Source organism: Crotalus tigris, unplaced genomic scaffold, assembly GCF_016545835.1.
Source record: "Crotalus tigris isolate CLP2741 ecotype Arizona unplaced genomic scaffold, ASM1654583v1 scf7180000024339.11422700, whole genome shotgun sequence".
NCBI classification, from domain to species: domain Eukaryota; kingdom Metazoa; phylum Chordata; class Lepidosauria; order Squamata; family Viperidae; genus Crotalus; species Crotalus tigris.
In genome coordinates this window covers 1,529,423-1,555,717 of record NW_024100509.1, presented here as the reverse complement: position 1 = coordinate 1,555,717, position 26,295 = coordinate 1,529,423, and the positions used below count along the sequence as shown (strand labels likewise).

Here is a 26,295-nt window from a genome sequence, read left to right as displayed (position 1 = left end):
TACATCCCTAATAATAATGCATACAAATTAAGGAACAACCCTTGAAGCTAATTTGAAATTAAATCCTTTGAATTCATCAGACTTATTTATAGATAAAAAAGTGCCACACCAATCCATGTGCGCTAAACCACCATGCTAATCCAATTAGTTGCTTTTAAATGTAATTAATTTTATCCAATAACATACTTACTACAGACTAAACTCGCTACTGCTGACTTTTGAGTAATTGCCAATGGAGCAAGCTGCCACTGAAATCACACTTACCTTTATTTAACACCCTTGATCTGAGCCGAGATTTCTTTCATTAATTATACTGGAATACAAGCGGATTGCCACTTTCTTTTACGGTATCTTCAGCACACGGGAGAGAAGGCGTGGCTTTCACCTCGTCGATGATTGGCTTGCGAATTAGAGACGTGATTTGGCCGTGCTGCATGTCGGGAACAAATTTTGTAGCTTGGAGACCACGGAAAATAAACAAGAGAGCTTAGGCCTATTTGCTGCGTTTGTGTGATGACTGGAAATGTGTGCGGTGCCCGAAACCCCACTGTTGCTGGCTGCGAGAAAGGCGATTATGATGAACAAATCCGACGTATTCAGGCACATCTCCGGCACAGGTGAGGTCATTGCGCAATTTTATTTTATTTTCTTTATCTACCCTGGAGAAAACATGGCTAACTTCCGACCTAACAGCTTCCTCCTCTTTTCCGGTACTCACTTGGTATAGTCGGGAATTGCCGGTAGCTTTGGAGGCGGGGCTTCCTTTTCATGCTGCTAAGCAACGGAGCAGGTAGAACGCCTTTGAAGGTCTGTGGATTTGGAACGTGGAACTGTGCACCGGGGGAAATTCCAGCTGCTAAAACAAGTTACGCTTTCTACTAGGGAAGAATGCCGTGTTGGGCAAAGGTGTTTTTTTTTTTTTTTTTAAATGGAACGGCAGAATTTGCCCGACTTTCCCTCAAGACGCTTCTATTTTGAAAGTTGTTCAAATTTGAAGGGGGAGGGCGGGGTAGAGAAAGTTAAACCGTTAAAACGAAATACCTTCTCCTGTTATTTGAAATACTTTCACGCACCGATTCTGTCCAATATGTATAATTGCTATAAAGGTGCGGTTAAAGTCACGTAGATTAGGCCTGTCTGGCCATAATCGTGAGAAATCTTGCTGGTTTTATATTGAATCACATTTCTGAGCTTTTGATTCAGATATTACAGTATGAGAATGTAAGAGAAAGACCGTCACACCCTACGTGTCAACTTTTGAGCTTTATTTCTGCTTTATTTGTCTTTGTCGGAACCATGATATTAGGACTGTTCAGTGGTGTCTGTCTAGCTGTCAGTTGAAGTAATTTTTACTTTTAAATTTTAATTATTGCCTAATTGAAAGGTTATTAAAATAATCCTACTTCTAGGTTAGAATATGCTGCGATATTCTTATGGCGCTACTAAAATTTATTAAGCTCTTTTGATCCCCAATGGATGGTTTAATACTATATTAACGTATTGAGAAAATACTACCTAACAAGTTCTGGGGTGATTGTAGCATGCCTTTGTCCCTCTTCTAAAATAATTGTACAGATGAGTTTCAACATATTGTAACAGCTGAAGTGTACTTAATTTTTTAAAATGTACCAGAGCAACATTATTTTTGTTGTTCATATGTTATACTTAATCTAATTTAACTGATCTGAAATGTTACCAAATACAGATGTTGCTTTTCCATTGTATAGGAATGTATTGTTCTATACAATAACTGCTAGCTTTTTAAACTTTGAATTATATTTCAAACATAAATATTCTAAAACAGAAATATGCCAATACTACCTTTCCATACTTTATTATGTTTACTCTGTTCCTAATTTGCATTCATTATGTACAGTATACAGAGTATGAATTGTAAATTCCTGTTAAGCTTTCATCCATTACTTCTTGTCTTGCCTTCAGATGCTTGGGAGAATAGGTTGACAGTCCCTCAAATATTGGAAGGGTATTATGACACATCTAGTCCTTCTCTTCATTAGATTCGACATTCCCAGTTCCTGCAAATATTAATCGAATGGTTTAGCCCCCAGTCCCCTAATCTTTGTTGCTCTTCTCTGCACTCTTTCGAGAGCTCCAACCACTTTTTCTATCACAGTGACTAAAACTAGATACATGATTCCAAGTGTGGTCTTACCAGTGCAGTATAAAGCAATCCTAACATTTCACATGCTTTTTTGGCAGCTGCAGCACAATGCTGCCTCCTATTTAAGTGGTTTTCCCCTAGGACTCTTAGATTCCTCTCACACTTACTGTTATTGAGCCAGGTACTATCTATTTCAGGGGTCTTCAAACTTGGCCCTTTTATGACTTGTGGACTTCCACAAGTCATAAAAGGGCCAAGTTTGAAGACCCCTGATCTATTCTATACCTGCCTAAGTGTAAAGCCTTATTTTTCTCGCCACTAAATTTCATTTTGTTGGATAGGGCCCAGTGTTCAAGTCTGTCAAGATTCTTATGAATCTTGAACCTATCTTCTAAAGCAGTGGTTCTCAACCTTTTTAATGCCACGACTCCCAACTGGTCGTAAGTCGAGGACTACTCAACTGGTGCAGCACCGTTTGCAGAATGGGACTTTTGGCCGGCTCAGCAGGGCAGATACAGCCTGGACAATTCCTATTGGCTTTTGAAAGCCAATAGAATTAGACTCTATTCAAGAGAGTCTATTCTATTGGCTTTCAAAAGCCAAAGAATAAAAGGGAGTAGCACAGCTAAGGAAAAGGGGAAAAAATTGCGGACTGCGTTGTTTGGCGACCCCCGTGAAATGGTTGTTCGACCCCAAATGGGGTCCCGACCCACAGGTTGAGAACCACTGTTCTAAAGTATTGGTTATTCTTCCTAGTTTAGTGTTGTCTGCAAATTTGGTGAGTTCCCCTTCTATCCCATCATCTAAATCATTTATGAAGATGTTGAAGAGTACTGGGCCTAGGACAGAACCTTGTGGTACTCCACTGCTTACTTCCCTCCATGTAGATGTAGTTCCATTGAGGAGTACATGTTGAGAGCGGTTGGTCAGCCTGTTACAAATCCTTCTGGTAGTGATGCTGTCTATTCTGTATTTTTCTGTATTACCATGAAGTAGTCTTTGGTCTACTTTGTCAGTATCTGGGGCTATACTCCAAATATTAGTGAGTCCAAGACAAAAATAAATGTCACTCTATTTCACTGTCACATTTAATTAACCTTAAACATAATAAACCTGGCTATTCAAAATGTGTGCATTTAATTGTTTTCCAGTCTAACATTATAGTTGGATGTTATGTTTTGAAAGTTCCTAGAAGCTGTACTGGGTGAAGACTCTTAAGATGGAAACTTAAAAGCCTGGGCAGAATGGAGGAGAGAGATAAAAAAACTGGCAAAGATGGATCTAAATTTTGGCTCTTGAAGGTTTGTTTTCCAAGAGAGCTTGAGCAAGATTTTTGAAATGACTATATTCAGGGTTGGTCTGAAGATTTGCTGGAGAAAGAAGAGAACCACTGTGGGACAAATCCTCCTTTTGTGGAAGCTGACAAGACAAGGGAGCTTCTGCCAGCCAAACAAAGAGACTGATATCCAAGAGGGAAAATTCCAGCCATAACATAGGTGTAACAGTACTTTTATTTTTGTTGCCACTCTTGCTTACCTCTGAAAGAAGGTAGACTTTACTGCAGGGGTCTTCAAAGTTGGCCCTTTTATGACTTGTGGACTTCAACTCCCAGAATTCCTCAGCCAGCATGCCTGGCTGAGGAATTCTGGGAGTTGAAGTCCACAAGTCATAAAAGGGCCAAATTTGAAGACCCCTGCTTTACTGGGAGCAGGAAATTTTAGAGAACTTACTGACTTGCTTGATGACTCAACTCTTTCTTAAATGGATCCTATAGAAGTTATCTAGGCAGCATCTTAGGTATTGACTGGGAAGCTTGAATAATCTTGGAAATTATATTTAGAATCTCCTGTTTGATGAAGGTTTGCTTTGTCTCCAAGTGGTTGACAGGGGTCTAATCATTTTTCAAAGTTTTAGGGAGTTCCCATGAAAATATTTTCTAAGTTGATGGTTCCATTTAGATCAGTGGTTCTCAACCTTTCTAATGCCGCGATCCCATAATACAGTTCCCCATGTTGTGGTGACCCCCAACCACTTATACATCACCGGGTGCCAGGGGTGTAGCCAAAGAAAAGGGGGAAAAAATGGCGGACAGTCTTGTTTGGTGACCCCCATGAAATGGTCATTCGACCCCAAATGGGGTCCCGACCCACAGGTTGAGAACCACTGATTTAGATAGCTGTATAAATTGTTTTGTTGATTTTAAAAAGAAAATATCTTGGACTCCTCTCTGCTTAATTCTTTAATGTATTAAATTGTAATGTATTAAATTGTATATTAATGTGTATTAAATTGAAATGTTTTTATTTTGACTTTTTATCTTCTTGGAACTGCTATTACTCTTGTATCAGACTATTGAGTGCCCATGTTTACTTCCTTTCTGATTAAAGGAAAAATCCAGAAAAGAGTAATTATCCTCTTCTATATGTTCAAATTGAGAGTTTGTTACATGAATGGAGTTGATATATCTATATAGTCTGATTTCATGTGAACAGCTACTGATTCAAATATAAAGGTTAATTGAAAAATGAATAGATTTTAAGGAATGATAAGGTTAGAAGTTGTAGCTTTCCTAGTGTGAATAGATGCTAATATCTAATAATCATATTTTAATAAAGTGGAGTTTTGAGTCATCAAATCTATGCAGAACATTTTGGATCTCTTTACATCAGGTTACAACCAGGCTTGACTAATTGCCAGAGGATTTTAGGATTTAAACAGCTGTGAAGAAAGTACTGATAGTCCTTGACTTACTATTGTAATTGAGTCCAGAATTACAGTTGTAAGTTATGGCAGTCATTAAGCAGGTCACCACATGATAATACCCAATTTCATGATCTATTTTCAGAGTCATTAAGCAATGCTGAAATTCTTAAGTGAACGCTGGCATTGTTAAATGAATCCATTTTAACCAATGGCTGGTGGTTTTTTGTTTTTTTTTGCTGGAAACCCGAATTAAACACTAGTTTCTGGCAAAAAATGGTAAAAAAATCATGGTCATGTGGTTGTGAAATAGTGGGCCAGTTGCCAAGTGGCCAAAATGTGATCATATGGCTGTAAGGGGAGGTGGTTGTCAGAACTTCAAAACCAGGTTGTGAGTAGCTCTGAGGAAGTCCATTGTAACTTCAAAGGTGGTTTGTAAGGAACTCGGAGGAGGTCATAAGTCAAGAATGACTATAGTGACAGCCATTACAATAAATAGGGCTTAAAATTCGAGAGTCGCAGGAAATTAAAGGAATAGAAGTTAACAAAAAAGAATATAAGTTAAGAGCCTTTGCGGATGACTTGGTTGTTACTTTGTCGCAACCTGTTCATTCTGCAGTAAAGCTATTACAGTTGATTCATTATTATGGTTTGGTCTCGGGTTTCAAGATTAATGTTAATAAGACTAAAATTCTACCTAAAAATATGACTAGTCAGGAGAAGCAGACTTTGGCTAACTCGACGGGTTTTGAAATTGTTAATAAGGTAAAATATTTGGGGGTGATGTTATCTGTTTCTAATGCAAAACTATTTAAAAATAACTATGAAAGGTTGTGGGTTAGGGTACAGAATGATTTGAAGAATTGGGAGAAGTTGCAATTATCCCTCATGGGAAGAATTGCAGTGATAAAAATGAATATTCTACCCAAGTTTCTCTTTTTGTTTCAAATGTTACTGATTTTGAAGAATGAGATTAATCTAAGTGAATGGCAGAAAGGCCTTAATAAATTTATTTGGGCAGGGAAAAAGCTAAGGGTTAAGTTTAAAATTATGCAAGACTTCCGTGAGAGGGGTGGACTCAAGGTACCGAATTTGAAATTATATTATGATGCGGTGGTTTTAACACTAATTAGTGATTGGGTAAATTTGACAAATCCTGAGATACTTTTTCTTGAGGGATGGGATTTACTTTTTGGGTGGCATGCCTATTTAATATTTAACAAAAAGATGGATTGGGTTTTTAAATCTCATATTTTAAGAATTTCTTTACTTAGGACTTGGAGAAAATATTATAAAAGTGATTTTAAAGTACCATTATGGGCTATACCTTGGCATGCGATAGAAGGAATAAAAAGAGGTGCTAAAATGGACATGGTGTCTTATAGACAGTTACTTAGGTGGGATGGACAAAACTGGCAGTTAAAATCACGGGAAGAGTTAGCACAAGAAAATATTATTTACTCTTGGTTCCAATACAGGCAACTAGCAGATAGATGGAAGGTGGATTGCAAGGTGGGTTTTCTTAGAGAAGATGAAAATTTTATTAAGCAAGTGAAGGATCAAAGACAAACCCACATTAAGAGGAATTTATGGGGTTTTAGTTGAATTGGATTCAGAAACGGAACTAATTAAAGATTGTATGATCAGATGGGCGCAGAATTTTGGTGAGCCAGTTCCATTGGACACCTGGGAAACTATCTGGGTGAGAAATGTCAAATTTACACAAGCACAGAATTTAAGGGAGAATTTCTATAAAATGTTTTATAGATGGCACCTTGATCCACAAAAAATGTCTTTTATGTACCCTGACCTACAACCTAAATGTTGGAGATGTGGGTGTACGGATGCTACTTATTACCATATTTGGTGGTCGTGCAGAGAGATAAAAGCATTTTGGATTAAGATATGGTGGAATATCCAGAGAATTTTTAAAAGGAGGGTAAAATTTACTCCGCAATTATTTTTGTTGGGTATAGTTACTGATTGTGATACAAAGGAGGTTATATTGATGTTAAATTTGATTACAGCTGCAAGGCTGTTAGTTGGACAATATTGGAAGAAGGAATCTTTGCCTACACTGCAGGAATGGTTTTTTAAAGTGTCCAATTTGGCGGAAATGGCAAAGATTTCGGCTTTTTTAAAGCAACAAACGCAAGAGAAATTTCTTGCTGTTTGGGATAAATGGATAAAATTTATACAGTTTAAAATGGATATTAAAAAATATTATATAGCTTTTTCTTAATTTTTATTCTTATATATATATATATATATTAAAATATAATTTTTCTAATTGTTTTTTTAATTAAGCCTATATTCTGCTCTGGGAAGCTCGGGGGGGGGGAAGGGCGGGTGCTTGGGGGAGGTTGGGGAAGGGAGGGTTTGTTGTGTAATGTTTAGTTTTTTCTTTGTATATGTTTTTCGTCTTTGTATTGTTTTGTTTTTTTTTCTTTTTTTGTAAAATTTATAAAACTTTTAATAAAATAAATAAATAAATAGGGCAATCTAGGCTGAACTGGATAGATTATGAGGTCCTAAAATATATACAGATTAGCATCTTGGAGGCTGAACATTTCCATCTGCAATTTGAATTTCATCTAGTATAAACCTTAGCCAGCTCTGACATGATAGTTATAACTAATGTAGGTAGCATATTTTGCCATCAGCTAACATGAAAATTTGGCTACACATGTCAGATTACTACATGTCTCACAATTTCTGGCAACGTAATACTTGGTAAGGTAAGGCAGTAAAATATAGATGAAGCTTAGGCATATTTGCTGTCTAAAAGTAGTATCACCAATCTTTATGTTATCTTGTTTTATAGGTCCAACTTCCAAACACGGGCATTAGGCTCTGTTTGTTAATGCTGTGTTTGACCAATTAGGCTTGGTCCTAGTGGTTACCTGCTTCTAAGGAGACTATTTTTGTTGAGGTAGGGACTCAGATTCATCAGAACTAGTTTCAGTAATATTGTTCCTCTCCATGGCTATTGAGCATAGCTTTTTTCTATACCAGTGATGGCGAACCTTTAAGAGACTGAGTGCCCAAACTGCAACCCAAAACCCACTTATGCATCGTCGAGTGCCGGGTGGGTGTGGCCCATTGACTGGATGTGGCCAATTGGGTGGGCATGGCTATAGTGGTAATGGCAGACTGGGTGGGACTAAAAAGTTCAATCAATCAATTCCAACTTTGCAAGACCTTTTTTTTCCTGCAAGAAATTTAAATTGACTGATTGAACCCCCCCTTTTTTTTGCACATGGCAGCAGAGCCTAAAGCGAAAAGGTTTTATAAAACCCAGCTGAAGGCTTAGGACTGGGGCGACAGCGCACGTGCTCACAGAGAGGGCTCTGATTGCCGCCTCTGGCACCTGTGCCATAGGTTCGCCATCACTGTTCTATACCCTGCACAAGATCACTTTCTCTGCCTTAGTTTTCTAGTGCAGTGGTCTCTAACCTTTCTGGCTTTGTAAACCCGCGGGGGGGAGAGAGGGGATGGTTCTGGGCAAGTAGTGGATGAGCCCCACGAATGGTGCTGTGCTTGTGCTCATGCACCTGCTGCGCACATAAGTGGAGCTGTGCGCACATGTGCACTTGCCTGCCACTTCTGCAGCCCAGTTCTGATTGGTCCACGGCCCAGAGGTTGGAGACCCCTGCTCTAGTGTAGCTTTGGAGCATCATTGACACAAGCAACATTCTTTGGAGTTTTTGTTTGGTATAAGGATAGAAGATAATGTGTAATTGATGATTCATGCCATCTCTTGTGAGAGGACGTTTACCTGAAATGCTGTACTTCTTAGTGATCAGATAATGGCATACATGTTTGAATAGATGGCATCTGGGTAGACATTGGCATTTTGATTTGAATCTTCGGGATTGTTGTATCTTTGTTGCTCAGATGGGATTGTATCTGTTTTTTTCCAGAATTTCTTTGTCAACTTATATTAGGCTGCAGAAATGGATTGAGAGATGTGGTCCAGTGATTCTGATTTGTGGACATTTTGATACCCAAGAAAGAGATTTTCTTTGTTTGGGGAGATAGTGCTGATCACAGAGATAAAATTTAGTACATTGTGAATGTGGCTGGGAGTGGAAAGCTCAACTGTTTTCTAGCACCCTTGTTTGTAGGTATGCATATTATGAGTCATGTCTGATATCACTTTAGTCAATATGTCATACAACTCCCATATCTTGAAGAGATCACAATCTGCTACCTTTGGAAAGTACTTTAAAATCTGCAAGATTAAATCTCTGAGAGGAATCTCTAACAGCTGTGCTGCACTTTATCAAGTTTGTTGTCTATCCCAGTCTGAATCCAGGTCTCTCTCTCTGGATCATTTCAAAACATTGCCTTGATTGTTTCTGATGAATTGTGAGTTAGATGCTAGGAGGTGGGATTAATAAAAGCTGCACCTCCAAGTTCTGTGAAGGATCAATGAATTTCATAAGTCCCAAAGTTATGAATTCTCACCTAGCTAAAATGTACCTAAATAAGCTAATGTTTTCCTCATATATACTGGAATGTACTGGAATCTCCCTAAAGACAGTTAGAAAATTGATATCATAAGATATTGTGAACAATCTCCATATCAGGATGAACTAAAAAGGGCTGACTAAAGATTGGACAACTATGAAGAATGGCAGAAGACAGCCTTTATTTTAACACTCAGCTATAGGGAAAGTGGCCCACCCAGTGGAAGGTCCAAAAAACAGCATGAAAGAAAATATGGATGAAGCAAATTGACAAGAAATTTGAAACAAAATACCCTCAACTAGAAAACAGGAAAAACTATTATAAAAAGTGTCCTGTGTCAAGAGACATCCATAGCAATATAGGTCTCCAAGATCAACGTGGCCCAGACACTTGCTAAAGAAATGAAGAAGTTAACAGGAAAAACCAGGTGTGCTTCTAAATTCTCTGTTTGATTTGAGACTTTTGTCAAGGTGAGTTGTGGCTTGGAAGACATTAGGTGGGCATGCTTATTCCAAACATATTTCCTTGATCCATCAGAGTATGTGGGAGTCCTAGTTTGCATTTATAAACCTTCATATGATGTTTGAGAGTTACTAGGTGGGCTTCTCATCAAGGACATCAATATCATCTATGGCAGACATGTCAAACTCACGACGTCACGTGATGTTGCGCAAGGTATTGGAGCTTTTTTGCCATTGCTGGTAATGGGGTGGGCGCGCTCCGGTATGATGAAACTGGCCCGCGGGCTGGCAGTTTGACACCCCTGATCTATGGTTATAGAATCAGTGTGATAAGATATCCCTATGAGGAAGATTTGCTTTAGCCAGTTCCTCAGGAAGAAGCCCATGTTCAGGTTTTATAGTGTATCTGAGTGCTTCAGTTCCTACTGTGACTTAAACAGCCTCCTTCTCCTCTTTTAGTATAACTAGTTTGTTTTTATTTTAGCTGCCTTTCATTTCATATGAGGTTTTTTTTTTGCTTCAGCTGCCTTTAATTAGGTCTGTGTTACATCTGATTCTAGCATGTTGGTTCCAACTCTACCATCCTTTTAGCAAACAAGTTTTTGAGCACTAACTGTTTCTGCTCTAATTAGGTTATTAACAACAAGCGTAGTGTTGTTCAAGCTTGATGACTTTAGCCAGGGTTTCTCTCATTTGCTTGAACCGGTGGCCTTTTCTAGTTCTAATGTAAGTCAGTGTAGTCTATCTTTGGGTTAGTCACTGGAGTGCTTTTGAGAGACTTGGTTTCTGAACTCATTCATTACCTGTTGGAACTATTGTCTGAGTTTCTGTTCACTCTATCCATTAAGGGGCATCTAGGTTGCCATTCAGTCTGGCTGCAATGTTTCTTAATAGCAGGAAGAGTTTTGAAAAGGCTATGATAGTTTGCCTGCAGTATCAAGTTCTATTCATCTTTATACTTTAATGACTTATCAAAGGATTTTTTTTTACTGTGCTGATACTATCTTAAAAGCCATATACTGCAATTTTATAGAGTAGAAATACTATTGATTCCTGTCTGAAAATGTTAAGCATCTTTTAGAAGGAATCATTTTGGCAACTTTATATTAAATTTACATTGCCTCCTTTACATTAAGAGTGCGCAGGCCCTGCTCCTAATACTGGATTCCAGTTCCATCAACTATAGCCAACATGGACAATGACCAAAGAAGATGGGAATTATGGCACAACAACATCTGCAAGGGTCTAATTTTTTTTACTCCTATTCTTGGCAATAGATACTGTAGGTATTTATTATGCTTATCCTCTCTATTAGCATGTTTAAAAATCTATATTTCCACTGAGACTTCCAGTTTTAACCAAACACAACTAATCTTACCTTTATCATATGTTTGGCACAAATAGAAATAAAAATCTGTTTATTTTCTCTGATACAAGTCAGTGTTTGTACCTGCTCATTGTATTTATAATATTTTAATATATATACAGGATCATGCTCCAAACAAATTTTTATGTGATAATACATTTAATTAGACTTTAAGTAGGGACACTATGTATGGGATGCAAAAACGGAGATGAGTATGGAATGACAGCAAATATTAATAATTTGCTGTATTACTTTTTTGCAATATATTGTTCATCCAGATTTTTTGCCCATGTGTGGTAGCTTAGTTTACAGTGCTATAAGACTTCTTTTGCCACAAAAATTTCAAAAAAGGGCCAGTAACTCTGAATCTGACCGATCACTATTAAGAGCCTATCTTAGGACTTATTTAGTGGCGATAAGAGCGGCAAAGCATGTTCACTTTTCCGCACTTATTGTGTCCGCAGAATCTCACCCGGCCGCCTTGTTTAGGGTGACCCGCTCCCTTCTTAAAGTGGAGGAGGCGGAGGAACCCTTGCAGGGGAGAGCTGAGGAGTTTGTTCAGTTTCTTTCGGACAAAATCGCTCAGATTCAGAGGGACCTGGACTCTGACTGGGCAGTGCCAGCCGAGTTGCCAGGGGCTGGTCTTAGTCATATTATCTGGAGCGAGTTTGAGCCTGTGACCCCTGATGAAGTGGACAAGGCCGTGAGGGCAATGAATGCCGCCACCTGTTTATTGGACCCGTGCCCCTCCTGGCTGGTTTCTGCCAGTAGGGAGGTGACACGAGGCTGGCTCCAGGCGATAATCAATGCTTCATTGATGGAGGGGTCTTTCCCGCAACCTTTAAAGGAAGCGGTGGTGAGGCCCCTCCTCAAGAAGCCTTCCCTGGACCCAGCTGTTTTGAAGAACTTTCGTCCCGTCTCCAACCTCCCCTTTGTGGGGGAGGTTGTAGAGAAGGTGGTGGCATCTCAACTCTTGCGATCCTTGGATGAAACCAATTATCTGGACCCTTTTCAATCTGGTTTCAGGCCCGGCTACAGCACTGAGACTGCTTTGGTCGCACTGACCGATGACCTCTGGCAAGCCCGGGATAGGGGTCATTCCTCTATCTTGGTGCTTCTTGACCTCTCAGCAGCTTTCGATACCATCGACCATGGTATCCTTCTGCGTCGTCTCGGAGAGGTGGGGGTGGGCGGCACCGTATTGCGGTGGTTCTCCTACCTCTCTGACAGGTCGCAGTCGGTGTTGGCGGGCGGACAGAGATCGACCCCTAGGCGCCTCGATTATGGGGTGCCTCAGGGCTCGGTCCTGTCCCCCCTCCTTTTTAACATCTACATGAAACCACTGGGTGAGATCATTCGGCAACACGGGGTGAGGTATCATCAATACGCGGATGATACCCAATTATATATCTCCACCCCGTGTCCTTTCAGTGAAGCAGTCGACGTGATGTGCCGGTGCCTGGAAGAGGTGAGGGTCTGGATGGGGGTGAACAGGCTTAGACTCAATCCTGACAAGACCGAGTGGCTCTGGGTCTTGCCTCCCAAAGGCCAACTGGATGGTCCATCTTTAGTCCTGGGGGGGGGCAAATTTACCTCCCTCAGTGCAGGCACGCAACTTGGGTGTCCTCCTGGACTCACAGCTAAATCTGGAACAACATCTATCGGCTGTGGCCAGGGGTTCCTTTGCACAGGTTTGCCTAGTGCACCAGTTGCGGCCTTATTTGGACCGGGAGGCTTTACTCACAGTCACTCATGCCCTTGTCACCTCAAGACTGGATTACTGTAACGCGCTCTACATGGGGCTACCCTTGAAGAGCGTTCGGAGGCTGCAGTTGGTTCAGAACGCAGCCGCGAGAGTGATTGTGGGCGCGCCAAGGTACGCCCACGTGTCACCTATCCTCCGCGAGCTGCAATGGCTTCCTGTGGGTCTCCGGACGCAATTCAAGGTGTTGGTTATCACCTTTAAAGCCCCTCATGGCATAGGGCCAGGTTACTTACAGGACCGCATTCTGCCACACAGCTCCCAGAGACCGGTGAGGTCCCATAGATTGGGCCTCCTTCAGGTCCTGTCGGCCAGACAATGTCGGCTGGCGGGCCCTCGGGGAAGGGCCTTTTCTATGGTGGCTCCAACCTGGTGGAATCAACTTCCCCCTGAGGTTTGAACTACTCCCACCCTGCCGGCCTTTAAGAAGGCCGTTAAAACCCTCCTGTTCCGGCAGGCCTAGGGCTGATGTCCCCGGGGGGCCGGGATATGATCGGACTCGCGGTATGACTGCTTTATTTTATTGTTTTATCATTGTTTTAACTTTGTACGCCGCCCTGAGTCCTTTGGGATTGGGCGGCATATAAACACTGAAAATAAATAAATAAATAAATAAAATACACTTCATCATAGCTTGCAGCTTATAAAAAATTAAGCGATGAATCAAATAAACTACTTAAAATTATACAATGTCATAAGACAGCAATATCTAAAACCATTAAAATACAAAATAAACTTGAAAGCAAATTAGAACAAAATGTTTTGCGGTTTGTGCTAAATTGTATATAAAACTATAATTGTTTATTTTTTAAAAAAAAGTAGCATAGATTTCCTAATAGTTTCAAAAAATTGGTTTTCAGGGATATTTTCTGCCCTCGTGTTTATCACTATTTCCTCTTTATTTATTGAAGTCATTATTCAGGAAAGAGAAACAGGAAAGAAAAAAAGAACGTGGCTTCTGCAATGTTTGCAGCGATATACATATTTTTTACTTTGTTATATTTGGGAAACAACATGGTAATTTACTTTTGTTATTGCAGATAGTTGTCCTTCCAGACATATCCTTAATAATATGTTAAAATATTTTCTGGTTACTAGGGCATGTATAGCATTAATATGTGAGAAGACAGTTGCCTGCAACATATGGGCCAGAGGACTTCTTAATGTGTGTATTTAATTTGACATCTTTCAGTAGAGCATAATCCCAGTGCTATGTGATTAGATATTATAAACATTTCTTACATTTTGTGATTTCTGAAAGGTAATTCTAGAGTAAATGTTCATCTGTAATCATTCATTATCTGTCATGATATTGTAATCTCTAATAACTCTGCCTAGATAAGAATTGTAATGCATTTTGATTAATAATAATTATCAATATTTGGGACATGTGGTATAGAAAGGAGTCTTAAGGTCATTGTGAGCGTTTATTTATGAAGTTATATAGATTTATATACCACACAACTCCCAAAATTCTGGAAGCTTTACAATGCTGTATAGTTTCCCTTTGTGTACTGTAAAATTATTTACGGTATATAGAAGATACAGTAACTTCATTCTGTTTGTTTTAGTGAATCAAAGAGGGTGGAACTGGAAAGAAAAATGCTTGAATACAGCACACCTGATACTTCCATGTAAGCTTTATAAATCAGCATGTAGTTGTATTAGTTTTACTATGTATTATTATATAATGTATAGCATGGAAATATTGATGTGTAAAATTTATTTAACAGTACGGTGCATTACAGTGCCGATTGGCATGTATAGTTAGATTTTTATGGATTCATGTATATTGAAAATTGGAATTGGGAAGATGAATGGAGGGAAGGCACCCAGGGAAAGCAAAACCTAAATCTGATTCACTACTGGATAAAAACAGACCAGATGATGTAGAAAAATAATAATATAAATACATGTCAGCCGCTATGTTTGAAATTACTTAATTGTATGGAAAAGTGAAGAATATGCAGTTCAACTATTCGGAAGAAAGCATTTCTCATGTTATCATATTGGACCTCTAAATCTGGGTGCAATTCAAGGTGCTGGTTGTCACTTCTAAAGCCCTACATAGCTTGGGACTGGCTTACCTGAAGGATGGTCATTTTCCAAGAGTTCATACCTGTCCAGTCTAATTCAGATTGGGCATGCTGCATCAGCCAAAAAGTGTTGACTGGTGGGAACTAGAAGACGGGCCTTTTCTGCTGTAGTCCCTGCCTTGTGGAATATTCTCCCCTCGGAGATTAGAATAACCTCAACCCTGTTGGCATTTCGCAAAGATTAAAAAAACTTGGCTATATACCTGGGCTATCGACCTAAGGCTCAGAAGGTGTTAAGAATCCTATTTCTTGGCTTTACTATTAGTGATTAATCATCATAGCTGCTGTTTATTTATTTTGTTGTTTATTGCTTTAATGATTTTTAAATTGTTTTAATTATTTTATAATTTTAGAATTGCAAGCCTGCCAGAGTCATTTGGTTGAGTTGGGTGGCTACAGAAATTGATTGATTGAATGAATAATAAAATAAATAAAGTTGACCAGAAGAAATAGATAGCAAATATATTGGGCTGACCACTTGCCTAGAATACTAGCAGCCTACTTTCCTGGTATTTTTAGAGTCTTACTTTACAATAAAGACTACAGTATTGTTGAAACTTTTTAGAAGGTAGGCAGAATCTTAATTTGGGAATCAGATACTTACAGTTTCCAATGGCTATAATCCTGGATGAAACTTAATTTTCCTTGTCCAAACATAACTTAACCCACTGACATTGGATATTTCCCATGGGTCTCTATTCTTTCTTAAGGTTACAACTTTCTTGTGGCATGCATATATTTTAATGACTATTTAATAAGTAAGGTGTTCTTTGCTGTGATGAATTGCAACTTGCCCTAAGGAAGCATGACATCTGATATGCCCATCTCCAGACATAGAACCAAACAACTCCACAATACTGTGGTGGTTCAGAGTGACACCTATGCAAATTTTTTGAAAGAGATTCCTTGAAATGTGTGGGCAGCAGGTATAAAACATCTCTTTTCGAATTAAGCTACCATGTCTTTTTCACAGGCTCACATGTCATTATGCAGAGTCGGTCAGAAGCAGTTTCTGAAGCAGTTTTGTGAGCTTGGAAAAAAAAATGCAGGTCTTTAATAGTTTAAAAAAGTTTTGCATGTGCTCTTAAGTAATCCAAAACACTTTGTGTGAAAGATTTAATAATTAGTCTTTTTAAAGATAGTAGATGGATGCTAACCAGTATGTTCTATAGAAACTTTGGGTTGAAAGAATCAAAGGAAGAAGGTGTATTTAATTCTTATCATCTCCAAGTCCTATTTTAGGAGTCTGGCTAGTCCCATCTTCCTCAGTGCATGTATAATTTGACTATGACAGACGTGATTAATTTAGACTTACCTCTGTTTGCAATGGTGTTTTTGTTCCTTGAACTTATGCAAGCAAGAAAGGGGAGAGACAAAGTGAGATGATCTTGGGCTGGAAGTACACTCAGATTGTAACTGGATTATACTTTGTTGGAGAAATTTTAAATTATTGTCTTGAAGAAGTAAATTTTCATATTTAAAGTAAAAGGGAATAACCTCAAACATTGATTCTAATTAGTTTTTATAATTCTGTCTACCATTAACATTAAATATTCTTCTGATAATCCTGTGTACATTTAAGAAATGTTTCTCTTTGCAAAAATAAGCTGTTACAGTTTATGGTTGACTTTTTTGCTTCTCCCTGTGTAGAACTAAATTGAAATACGCAAATCTAAAAAAATATTTAAATGAAATATGTGAACGTCAGAAGAAATCTCTGCTCCGAAACCAAGATTTATTAAAAGAATTTGATTGTATTGAAGCTCACATTAGGAAGTTTGCTTCAAGATCAGAGTCCCTTCAAAAGCTAAAGGTATGATGTGTTCTAGCTGTAATAAAGTAACAATTACTTTGAAGGAGTCTGTTTTGCCTATTCGGGAAATCTTATGTGACATAAGTTGATAGGTACTGTAAGGATAGCAGTAGAGTTCTGTTTTCTTCTTCTTAAAGCTTTGGAAATGAGGTAGGGCTGGAGAGCTTAAGGGTCTTGAATATTTCTTGCAACATTATTTAGCTACCTGAACTTTAATTGTTAAATATGCAATTTGATTGTGATATCAGTGAAACAGGACCTAAAAGAATGTAGTGAAAACACTTCTTGACATTTCATTTTATTTCAAATTCTTGTGATTCTGTGCTACCCCATTTGCAGCATCTGATTTTTAATAGCTATTAAATCATTCTCAAATGCTCATTATGTTTTAGAAGGTCTTATACTGAATTTACTATATCATCATTTCGTTGCGTTTTGCCAAATATACACATTTTAATTCGTAGTTCTTATGAACTTTGAATCTAAGAAAGGTCTGTTATGAACATACTACCTAAAACACAGAATTTTGTTTCAAAATCTGGAGAAGCAATTAACAAAGTTCTAAAACATTTTATGTAGTTTTAGATAATTCTTATGTAAAAGTATAAAAGTATACAGTTTGGCTATGATTGTTTATTTAGAAGATATAAAGAACTAATGAAAAACTTGAATAAACTAGTATAGTTGATTTTAAATAAAATGGAAGCTTTTACATAAACATTATTTTAGCTTTGGAACCATTTTATATACTGTATTCTGAATGTAAGCATAGTTATTTCTGAATAAATTAACTTTAAAATTGGAGGGTTGTTTTAAATTCATGAGAATATAGTAATGGTATTTTTTTTCTGGTTAATCATCTCATATTTATAGCATCTTCTTACATTTTGAGGTAAATGCAATATTCAATAAGATTAAAATTAATATGTGTAGCGTATTTAAATGAGAATGTTATTCAGAATCGTTTTAAACAAGTTGATTTTTTATACTGTATACTACATATTACTACATCAAAACAATCCAATCATATAAAATACTTAATTTAAAAGAAGAGGTAAAACATATACTTAATTGGTTTCCACTGGAATCAGTGACACATCTGTTTAACTTTGGCTACATCACAACCTGAATGCTTAATGATTATTTATAATCTCTCCTTATACTAGGCAGAATATGAAAAAGAAATTAAAAATAGGCTGTTAGTTGAGAGAAAAGATACGTTAAAACATGAGATGAGAGATGGTCCTAAATGTCAGGTATGTGAAAATTCTTAATGCATGTAAGATAATTTTCCTCATTTTCCTTATTTTATATTTTCTCACTTTTTAGTTTGTATTCCTTATTTTTTCTTGTTCTTTATTTTCCAGTTATTTCATTGGGAAAATTTAGGCATGTTTATATTTCTTTTTGACTCAGTGGAATAGAAGACACAATCTCTTAATTTAGGAGGTTTTTGCATTTTTTAAAAAAATGGTTGTAAAGCTTGTGTTGCTGTTCTCACATGCCATATAAATAGTATGATTTTAGGTAAGAAGCAAAGGCTTTCATTGTGAAATTAATAAATAGTGATTGAAACCCTCACTTTTCAGCATTCCATTCATCTAGTATTCTTAAGTTCTAGACTCAAAATAGTGTGGCAAAGTCTTGTAAATTTTAATTGAAATACATTGAATTTATAATTTCATACATTTTGACCTTTCTTGTCCCTCTAAAAAGCAAAGATTGCATACCTAAACCATGGACAAAGCCGAGAAGTAATACTCAAATATATTCCGCTATGTATCTGTGGTAATGCAGCCTTCTAATCCCCCCCCCCTCCTATCTCCATATAAATGATACAGTTCAAGACCAGAACGGTTTTTCTTCCCTAAAAGCAGGAAAGCTCTTTTAGATGAAATGACTAAAAACATCTTGTAATAACTTGGAGCATGCTGGCAAGAGTAGTCACTTGTGACTATATGTGAAACCCCCTCAGCTAGTCGATATTGTAATAAGCCAAAATGGGTAGCATCACTCCATTATTCAGAAAAGCCAACAGCATGCTTGTCCCTTAGGCTACAACATTCATTAAGGAAAGCTTACTGGGCTGAAAGCTGGAAACAGATGATAACAGGATATGATTTTCATATTTAATGCATTCCTTGGAAGAGTATGTGTGCTGCAGATTGATAGAAGAATCAACTGCTACTTTACTGAAAGACTTTCTAGTTTGCCCTATAGCTACCGATGGAATCATTCAGCCAAGAAATTAACTTTTCCTCCTTTTACCTGCTTTATGTATCAGCTAAGCAGGCTGTCTTGCTGCCAGTAAATGTTATTATGCATTTAACTGTTTGGTATTTAAGACTCTTATCAGGAAAGAAACAGAGGCAACACTATTTCATGTGTGTGTATGTGTGTGCGTGTGGGGAGATGTGTTTAATAGTGGCAGGAAGGTTTTCTTCATTGCATTAGCAGTTGTTAATCTGAGGTTATAGATTTCTTTTTTCCTGGTTGTAGATTAAAAAGGTGTTGAAACCTTGAATTTAGACCATTCTTCCTTATATACAGAGCAAAGAGCTTCACCAACCTTGACCTAGATAAGTAGACTTAGATAATATAAACATTCATTCCGTTCATATATTTATGAAACAGTATGGATAGAATTCTAAAATACTGATTTTCCGCATGTCCATTTTTATACAACGACACATAAAATATTTATCTGAATGTTTTTTTTAAATATTTTACATTAGATATCCAAAAGCCATAGAGTACTTTAAGATTATTATAGTATTATACTGTGAATTGTTTGTGATCTGTCATTGTTCATTTTAAATTTATTAATCCTCTGTATAAGGGTGATAGCTTTTACAAATGCTGGCTAGGATCCAAATAACAGCATACAGAAACATAAACATTTCTCTAAGCATAGAAGCAAGAATTTGATCATGCTTCCTCCTCAGCTTGTGTTCTAGACACTGTTGAGATTCAAACAACTTTAGGCAAAGCTGTTCACATATTAGAACTCTGCAGATCATTCAGTAAATTCAACATAGCCCTGTCATGTGTGTTGAAGTGATTTTTTATTTTTAAATGCAATCAGAACTCAACGTTAATAGAATGCAAGATCATGGACAACACTATATATATGTGTATCTCAAAGTTTAACAAATCAATTAAACAAGTGCTGATGTGTTTTCATTTTAAATCCACCTGAAGCTCAGCATAAGCAAGACACTAAAGTTGAAGTCAATAAGACTGTCCAAGCAATTTGAAAGGTCTATTGGCTGCATACAGGTAGCCTTCAACTTAAATCAATCACTTAACGATCATTGAAATTACGATGGCTTCTCCCCCCCCCAAAGGTACTTACAATCCAGTTCCAAAGTTCTGATGGCTCCACCATCCCCTCCTCCCCCATAGTTATGTGACCACAAGTACTTGGCAACCACAGGTATTTCAGGCACTTGGCAACCAGCCTGTTTTTTCAGCCATTTACAGCATCCTGTGATCATGTGACTGCAATTTATGACATTTCTCCTAACAACAGCAATTAGTTCCCCTTTTTGGCAAAAGAAAATGCCCTATAGTGAACAATGGGTTGCTAAACAATTGCGGTATTGCTTAACAACTGTGGCAACAAGATTGTAAAATTGGAACTGGAAATTGGAAATTGGAAATTGTCATGACTTATAACTGTAATAGGCAGGCTCCATTAAGGTTGTATATCAAGAATTACCTGTATGGATTTTCAGAACACTTGTCTAATGCATCTGGTTGGTTGGATGTGTTCAAGCAGTGCCAACATTAGATAGAGTTCCAATGTACGATGGTCTCTTGGGGGATGAGGTGCTGAAGTAGCATTTGTATAGCCACGTGAAAGGTGACAATAGTCACGGGCCAAAGGCGTAATGTTTATGTTGGTTTCCATCCTGCCAAGACCATCCCACACATTTGCTGTTTGGAGGCAATACAGCTAATACAGATAAACTGTGGATGATTGTTTTTGTTGTTTGTGATCTTGAAAACGTTTGGTTTTGCCACACTGATAGCTACTTCTCATTGCAATGCATCGTAGTCATACTCTCCTCATGTAAGTACCTAAAGTTCCTCATTCTGAACCAGTACCTTCTTGTGGGTGGCTACTGCACCAGTGCAAGGTGAAAAGAGGTAAAAAGCGCGAACCCATGTTCAAGTAAGCCATGTGTCTGGAATGCAGTGCATGCTTATTGGGGTCCTGTTGCTTACAGTGATTCCAGCATTTTCTATGCAAAGGGCTCAACCTGCTTGCTGAAGAGATAACCATTTTGTAGTGGAAGAAAATATCCATTTAGAGGCGCTGAAAGTTATATAAAGTCATTACCTGTGCAATAGCATGCCTTTGAAGTATTATGTTTGCATACCAATGTTGGTTCACCCACTAAGGCAGTATTTTGTTCTGCTTAAGATACCCTACTAATAGTCAGTAGGAGAATTTGTGCACTGCAGTGGTGGCAATGACACTTGAGTGATGCTTCCACCCCTCTTGATCAATAAGCCTCTGCCTTCTCTCTTTGTCCCTCTCAGTTTCCCCTCTGCTTTTCTAGCTCATGAGGCTGGGAAGAGAGGATTAAACCATAAAAGTAAAGCGTGATTTAAAATGAAAGCACTCTAATAAGGTATGTGCATGCATATATGTACAGCCCAGCAAATATTGTTGTGCTATCAACCTAGTACGCACACCTCACTGGAAGAATTAATTTCCCCTAATTAAAGCAAACATTTTTTTCATATTGAGGCAAAGGGCAAAAGGTGTTTTAACTTTAAAGGGTGAATCCCGGATTCCTATACCCGACAAGGTTTCAGACAAAGGATCTCTAACACTTAATTCTATCATTTGTTGAACTGAAAACCCATGGTGGGAAAGGGCAGTCTTTTTTGTTTCTCTAACTCAGGGGTTCTCAACCTTGGCAACTTTAAGACTTGTGGACTTCAACTCCCAGAATTCCTCAGCCAGCTGGCTGAGGAATTCTGGGAGTTGAAGTCCACAAGTCTTAAAGTTGCCAAGGTTGAGAACCCCTGCTCTAACTAATGAAGCTTATGCTGCCATAAATCTAAACAACATTGCAAAAATATTGCTATGGGGGAGGTGCTTGAAGCATTCAACAATCTCAGTAATAGAGCAGATTAGTCAGTGTGTGTTGGTTGGTTGCTATATCCTGGTCCTCCCTCTATAGTAGTAAAGCCAAATCCAAACTGGCCTTCAAACATGTTTACATTACTTCCCTCCCCCCTCCCCCCCAGCATGTTGGCACTCCTTCTCATTTCTAATCTAATTTAACTACTGTAGCTACTGCTGTTGTTAGCTAAACCCCAAAATAACAGAACAATCATAGAACTTGCAAATTGAAATAATATTTTCAAAATAACCAGGTTTTGTTGTAACTACTGAACTTGACACTTTTCCTACTTGGAATAATTTGCACATCTATAGCGTAAATTTCTTCCAGGTAGTGCTTTGTCAGACAATGAATGTGTGCTGACCTATTGCTAGCTATGTTGCTAACCTCCTCAGAGCACATCTGAAACTTAACCTGACAATGCATGTTGCATTGCTTTATACTGCTTATGTTCAATGGAGTGAAGAGCCCTTACTTCATTGCCCTTGCCATCTCTTTTCTTTATTTTTTATGTTTTATTGTATTTTTTTGTAAGCCAACCAGAGTCATTGAGAATCTGATGGCACAGAGGTTTAATGCATTATTATTAATCTTTTTTTAAAAAGGAGTATTTTTCAAACAATTCCTATCTACTATAATAATAATGAAAAAAATAGAAAACAGTTTCTTGATTTCCAACTGTTTTTCAGATGGTTCCAGAAGCAAGGCAGTCAAGAATTAATGCCAGGACAGCCATGTCAAGAGGACTATATCATTCAGCAACTATCTTTATGGGTCGCCAAATGTCAGCTGTCTCAAGCGTTGAAGATTTCGGTGCACTGCAGAAATCTGAACTCACAAAGAGCTTTTCAATTTCTGACCCATATTCCTATAGACAACCATCACAGAGCTGCTATATGACAGACAGCTGTGTAGTTCAAACTAATAGTGATCTACAGTGCTCAAATAAGTCTGACAAAATAGATGGGAAGACATCTCTGCTGAAAGCTGAAGAAATGCCAGTCACATCCAGTGTATCATATGAGAATGAAAGAACTTGTTTAATGGGGGAAAGTATAGCAAATAATGACAGCAATAATTTTGTGGAAAACAATGCCCACCCTGAACCTAAATCTCTGCTACACAGAAAATTAAGTTTTGAGAACAGATCCACCAGTCTGAAAAGTTACAGTTCCTGCAAATCATTGACCTGTGAACATTCTTCACAATATGAACAAGGAACTAAAGAGCCCATCTCATTGATCGGTGATCCTGACTTACTTGTTTCTGCCAATGAGTGCTCAGAAGAAAAACTCCCAGGTATAAAGATGATATAAAGAAAAAGAAAGCCATCTTTCAGCTGTAGTTTTGATGATGTTGTCCCATAACTGTAGGATCTATGAATAAAAAAATGTACTTTTTGAATAGCAAAAGATAATAGGAATGCAGTTAGGAACTACTATATTGTTTACATTATGTTTGATTTGTTTGTAACCTTGCTTTATTTGGAATTGTTTTCTGAGAACTCAGCCACAGAGATGTTTCTCATGTTTTCTTTTATTATTTACAAGAGTATAAAAGTGTAAGAGAGCATAATCAAAGACTTTGTAAAAAGGATAGTATTATTATTCAATATATAGTCACTTGGCCTTTTTAAATATCTAATGGTTCCATACCTTTGATATTAGGTATGTATTTTGTTAGCATAGAAATAGATTTCTATAGATTTGAAGTTAGGTTTTTGTTAATTTTTTTAAAGTAAGCATTTCTTGTCTCATGAAATCTTAACGAAACAGCTGTAGTTCTGTTGATTGAAGAATTGCAATTTCATCTTTAGGTTCTCTCTAGGACAATTCAGAATGTATACAATTTAAAATGGAGGGTAAAAATTAATCTCATTAAGCTGCAAGAAAATATTCTGTTATTCTTTTGTTATTCTTTCCAGGTATTGTAATTTCTAAATAGAATTTTAAAAAGTATTGTTTTCTAAAATATTCCTCCAATAGGTATATTGTGAGATGGTTTGTCCTAAATTTATCATGGTGGGTGGTTTTACAAACTATCTAGTATGCCTTTCTTTAGCCAGCTTAGTTTATTTTTATTTTGGAAACTCAGTGTTAAAAAAACAGGTTTTCTGCCCTATAATAATGTTCTAGACAGGTTCAGGACATTATTCTAATTGTTTATAAATAAATATTTAGATTTAATAGTTCAAAAAATGTTTTTGTTACAGTTTTGGGGAGCACCATACAATTGGACAAAAATATACTGCAGGAGGAAGATAAAAGTTTAAGTAGCAGCACAGATCTTACTGTTTCATTGAGTGAGGAGGAGGAGGAGGAGGAATCAACTTCTTTGAAACTACAACAAAATCTAAACAGTACAGATTGCAAACTTGACAATACAATATGTAATAATGAAGAATATTCTCAAATGTTTTTTTCAACTGAACACTCATGTTCTGGCCTCGAGCTAAGGTAAAACTAAACCAGTAATGTTCATTTGTATTTGTTTTGTTTATTGTTATATCTGCTCATTCTACAATTTTGGGTAGTGTACAGTAATAATAAAATAGGTGCCTAAAAACACCTCACAATTAAAAACTAAATATATTAAACATAATAATAATAGTATAAGACTAACATTGAGATGATCCAACATCTAGGTCAGGGGTGTCAAACTGCCAGCCTGCGGGCCGGTTGCCTTATGCAGAGGCCATACCCACCCCAGCTCCTGCAATGTGAAAAAAGTCACGACACGTCACGTAATGCGGCGAGTTTGACACCCGTGATCTAGGTATTAGTTGGTAAATACTTATTTAAAGAAATAAATGTTAAAGAAAATGTTAGCATTTTCTTAAATGTCAACGATGATCGACTAGATGTACCTCTGGGAATATATTCTGTAATGTAGGGGTAATCTCTAAGGTCTGTAGTGCGAAGTGAGGAAAACAGCAGCCAGAAGACAGACCTTAGAGATTCAATAGCATGTTCTCTCTAATGAGTGCACAGCATAGATATCTATTTTGTATAAGAGATGATATATGCCTTTCAGTTGGTATGGATTTTTTCCTTCCTATTGATTAGTGTAATTTAAGTTTACTTGCCTATTTAATTCGTCATCCAGTGTAGCAAATCCTAGTCTCCTATGTTAAGATTTTCACTTTTAGCAGATATGGTACTATCTATGAGCAACTGATCTGTTTTTCCTCTGCACTATAGAGAAAGCTGTTAAAAGTGGCAAAGAGATACCAGAATTAGTTATGGCAGAGAGATACCAAGATTAAAATTGTGTTGTTTTCCTAAGTTCAGCTTAACACAACTACTCAGATAGTCCTCCAGTTAGGGTTGGTTTGAGGTAGTGCTTTTCTCTCTATAAAGATTCTGAATCTTTATGTGGATAATAGTTAGATTTTTCTCTTTGTTTTATTAGGTATTTTTACCCTAACTCCCCTGTATAATAGATTCTCTGTCTTGTAAGTGTTTACAAATTTTTCTAGGACCAGTATCTTAAAACAATACATTGTTATTTCCTAACATCAACTTACATTAAATCTTAGCAGTTAAATATATTTAGAGCTGATATGAAACCTATGTCTGTGGCTTTTGTGTATTTTATACTTTATAATTACTTGGTTATATTTATTTTCCTTCTTTTCTGACCCTTTAAAATTGTATTTGCAAGATAATGTGTTGACAAGCAACTTCAGATTTGTTATGAGGGAGTTGAAAATATTAATAGTATACAAGATGTCATCTTCCTTAAATCTTCCTTAAATCTCTTTAATTATAACTGAATCACTGTGATAGACATGCCAAGAGTTACTTTGGATTGCAGCAAGATGTAAATGGAATAAACAAATGTATTTATGAATTAAGGTTGAATGGAATTAAAGAACTGATTAACTTTCATGATGTTAAAAACATAGTTCAGTTAGTATTTTACATTTTGCTAGATATCATTTAGAAATAAAAATAATACTTTATATATGTAGCTTTTATTATATACAGTAGTCCTTGACTTACAGCCATTTGTTTAGCAACTGTTTGAAGTTGCAATGGCATTAAAGAAATGGGACTTAGTGACCCGTCCTCACATTTACAACCATCAAAATTCAGGCATTTGGCAACCAACGAGTATTTACAATGGTTACAGCATCCTGGGATCATGTGATCACCATTTGTGACCTTCCCTCCCAGCCGTTGACAAGCAGAGCCAAAGGAAGAAGTCAGATTTGCTTGAAAAACACACAATTTGCTTGACAACTGCAGTGATTTGCTTAACAACCCTGGCTAAAAAGTTCTAAAATTGAGTACAACTAACTAAACAGCCGCCTTGCTTAGCACTGAAAATTCTGGTTCCCAACTGTGATCATAAGTCGA

At 37.3% G+C, this 26,295-nt stretch overlaps 1 protein-coding gene across 5 annotated transcripts in view; it reads left to right on the top strand.

Moving 5' to 3' along the window:
• The first annotated feature begins 385 nt into the window (after positions 1–385).
• The window catches only part of KIZ (kizuna centrosomal protein), a 66,583-nt gene continuing 40,673 nt past the window's right edge, over positions 386–26,295 (top strand). The window contains exons 1-6 of one of the 5 annotated variants that reach the window (XM_039325972.1): positions 386–617; positions 14,456–14,518; positions 16,631–16,793; positions 17,960–18,049; positions 22,624–23,233; positions 24,147–24,390. In XM_039325972.1, coding sequence (XP_039181906.1) covers positions 514–617; positions 14,456–14,518; positions 16,631–16,793; positions 17,960–18,049; positions 22,624–23,233; positions 24,147–24,390 — 1,274 coding nt within the window. In that variant the 5' untranslated portion in view covers positions 386–513. The other 4 variants (XM_039325976.1, XM_039325974.1, XM_039325975.1 and 1 more) reach the window with 4 other exon arrangements.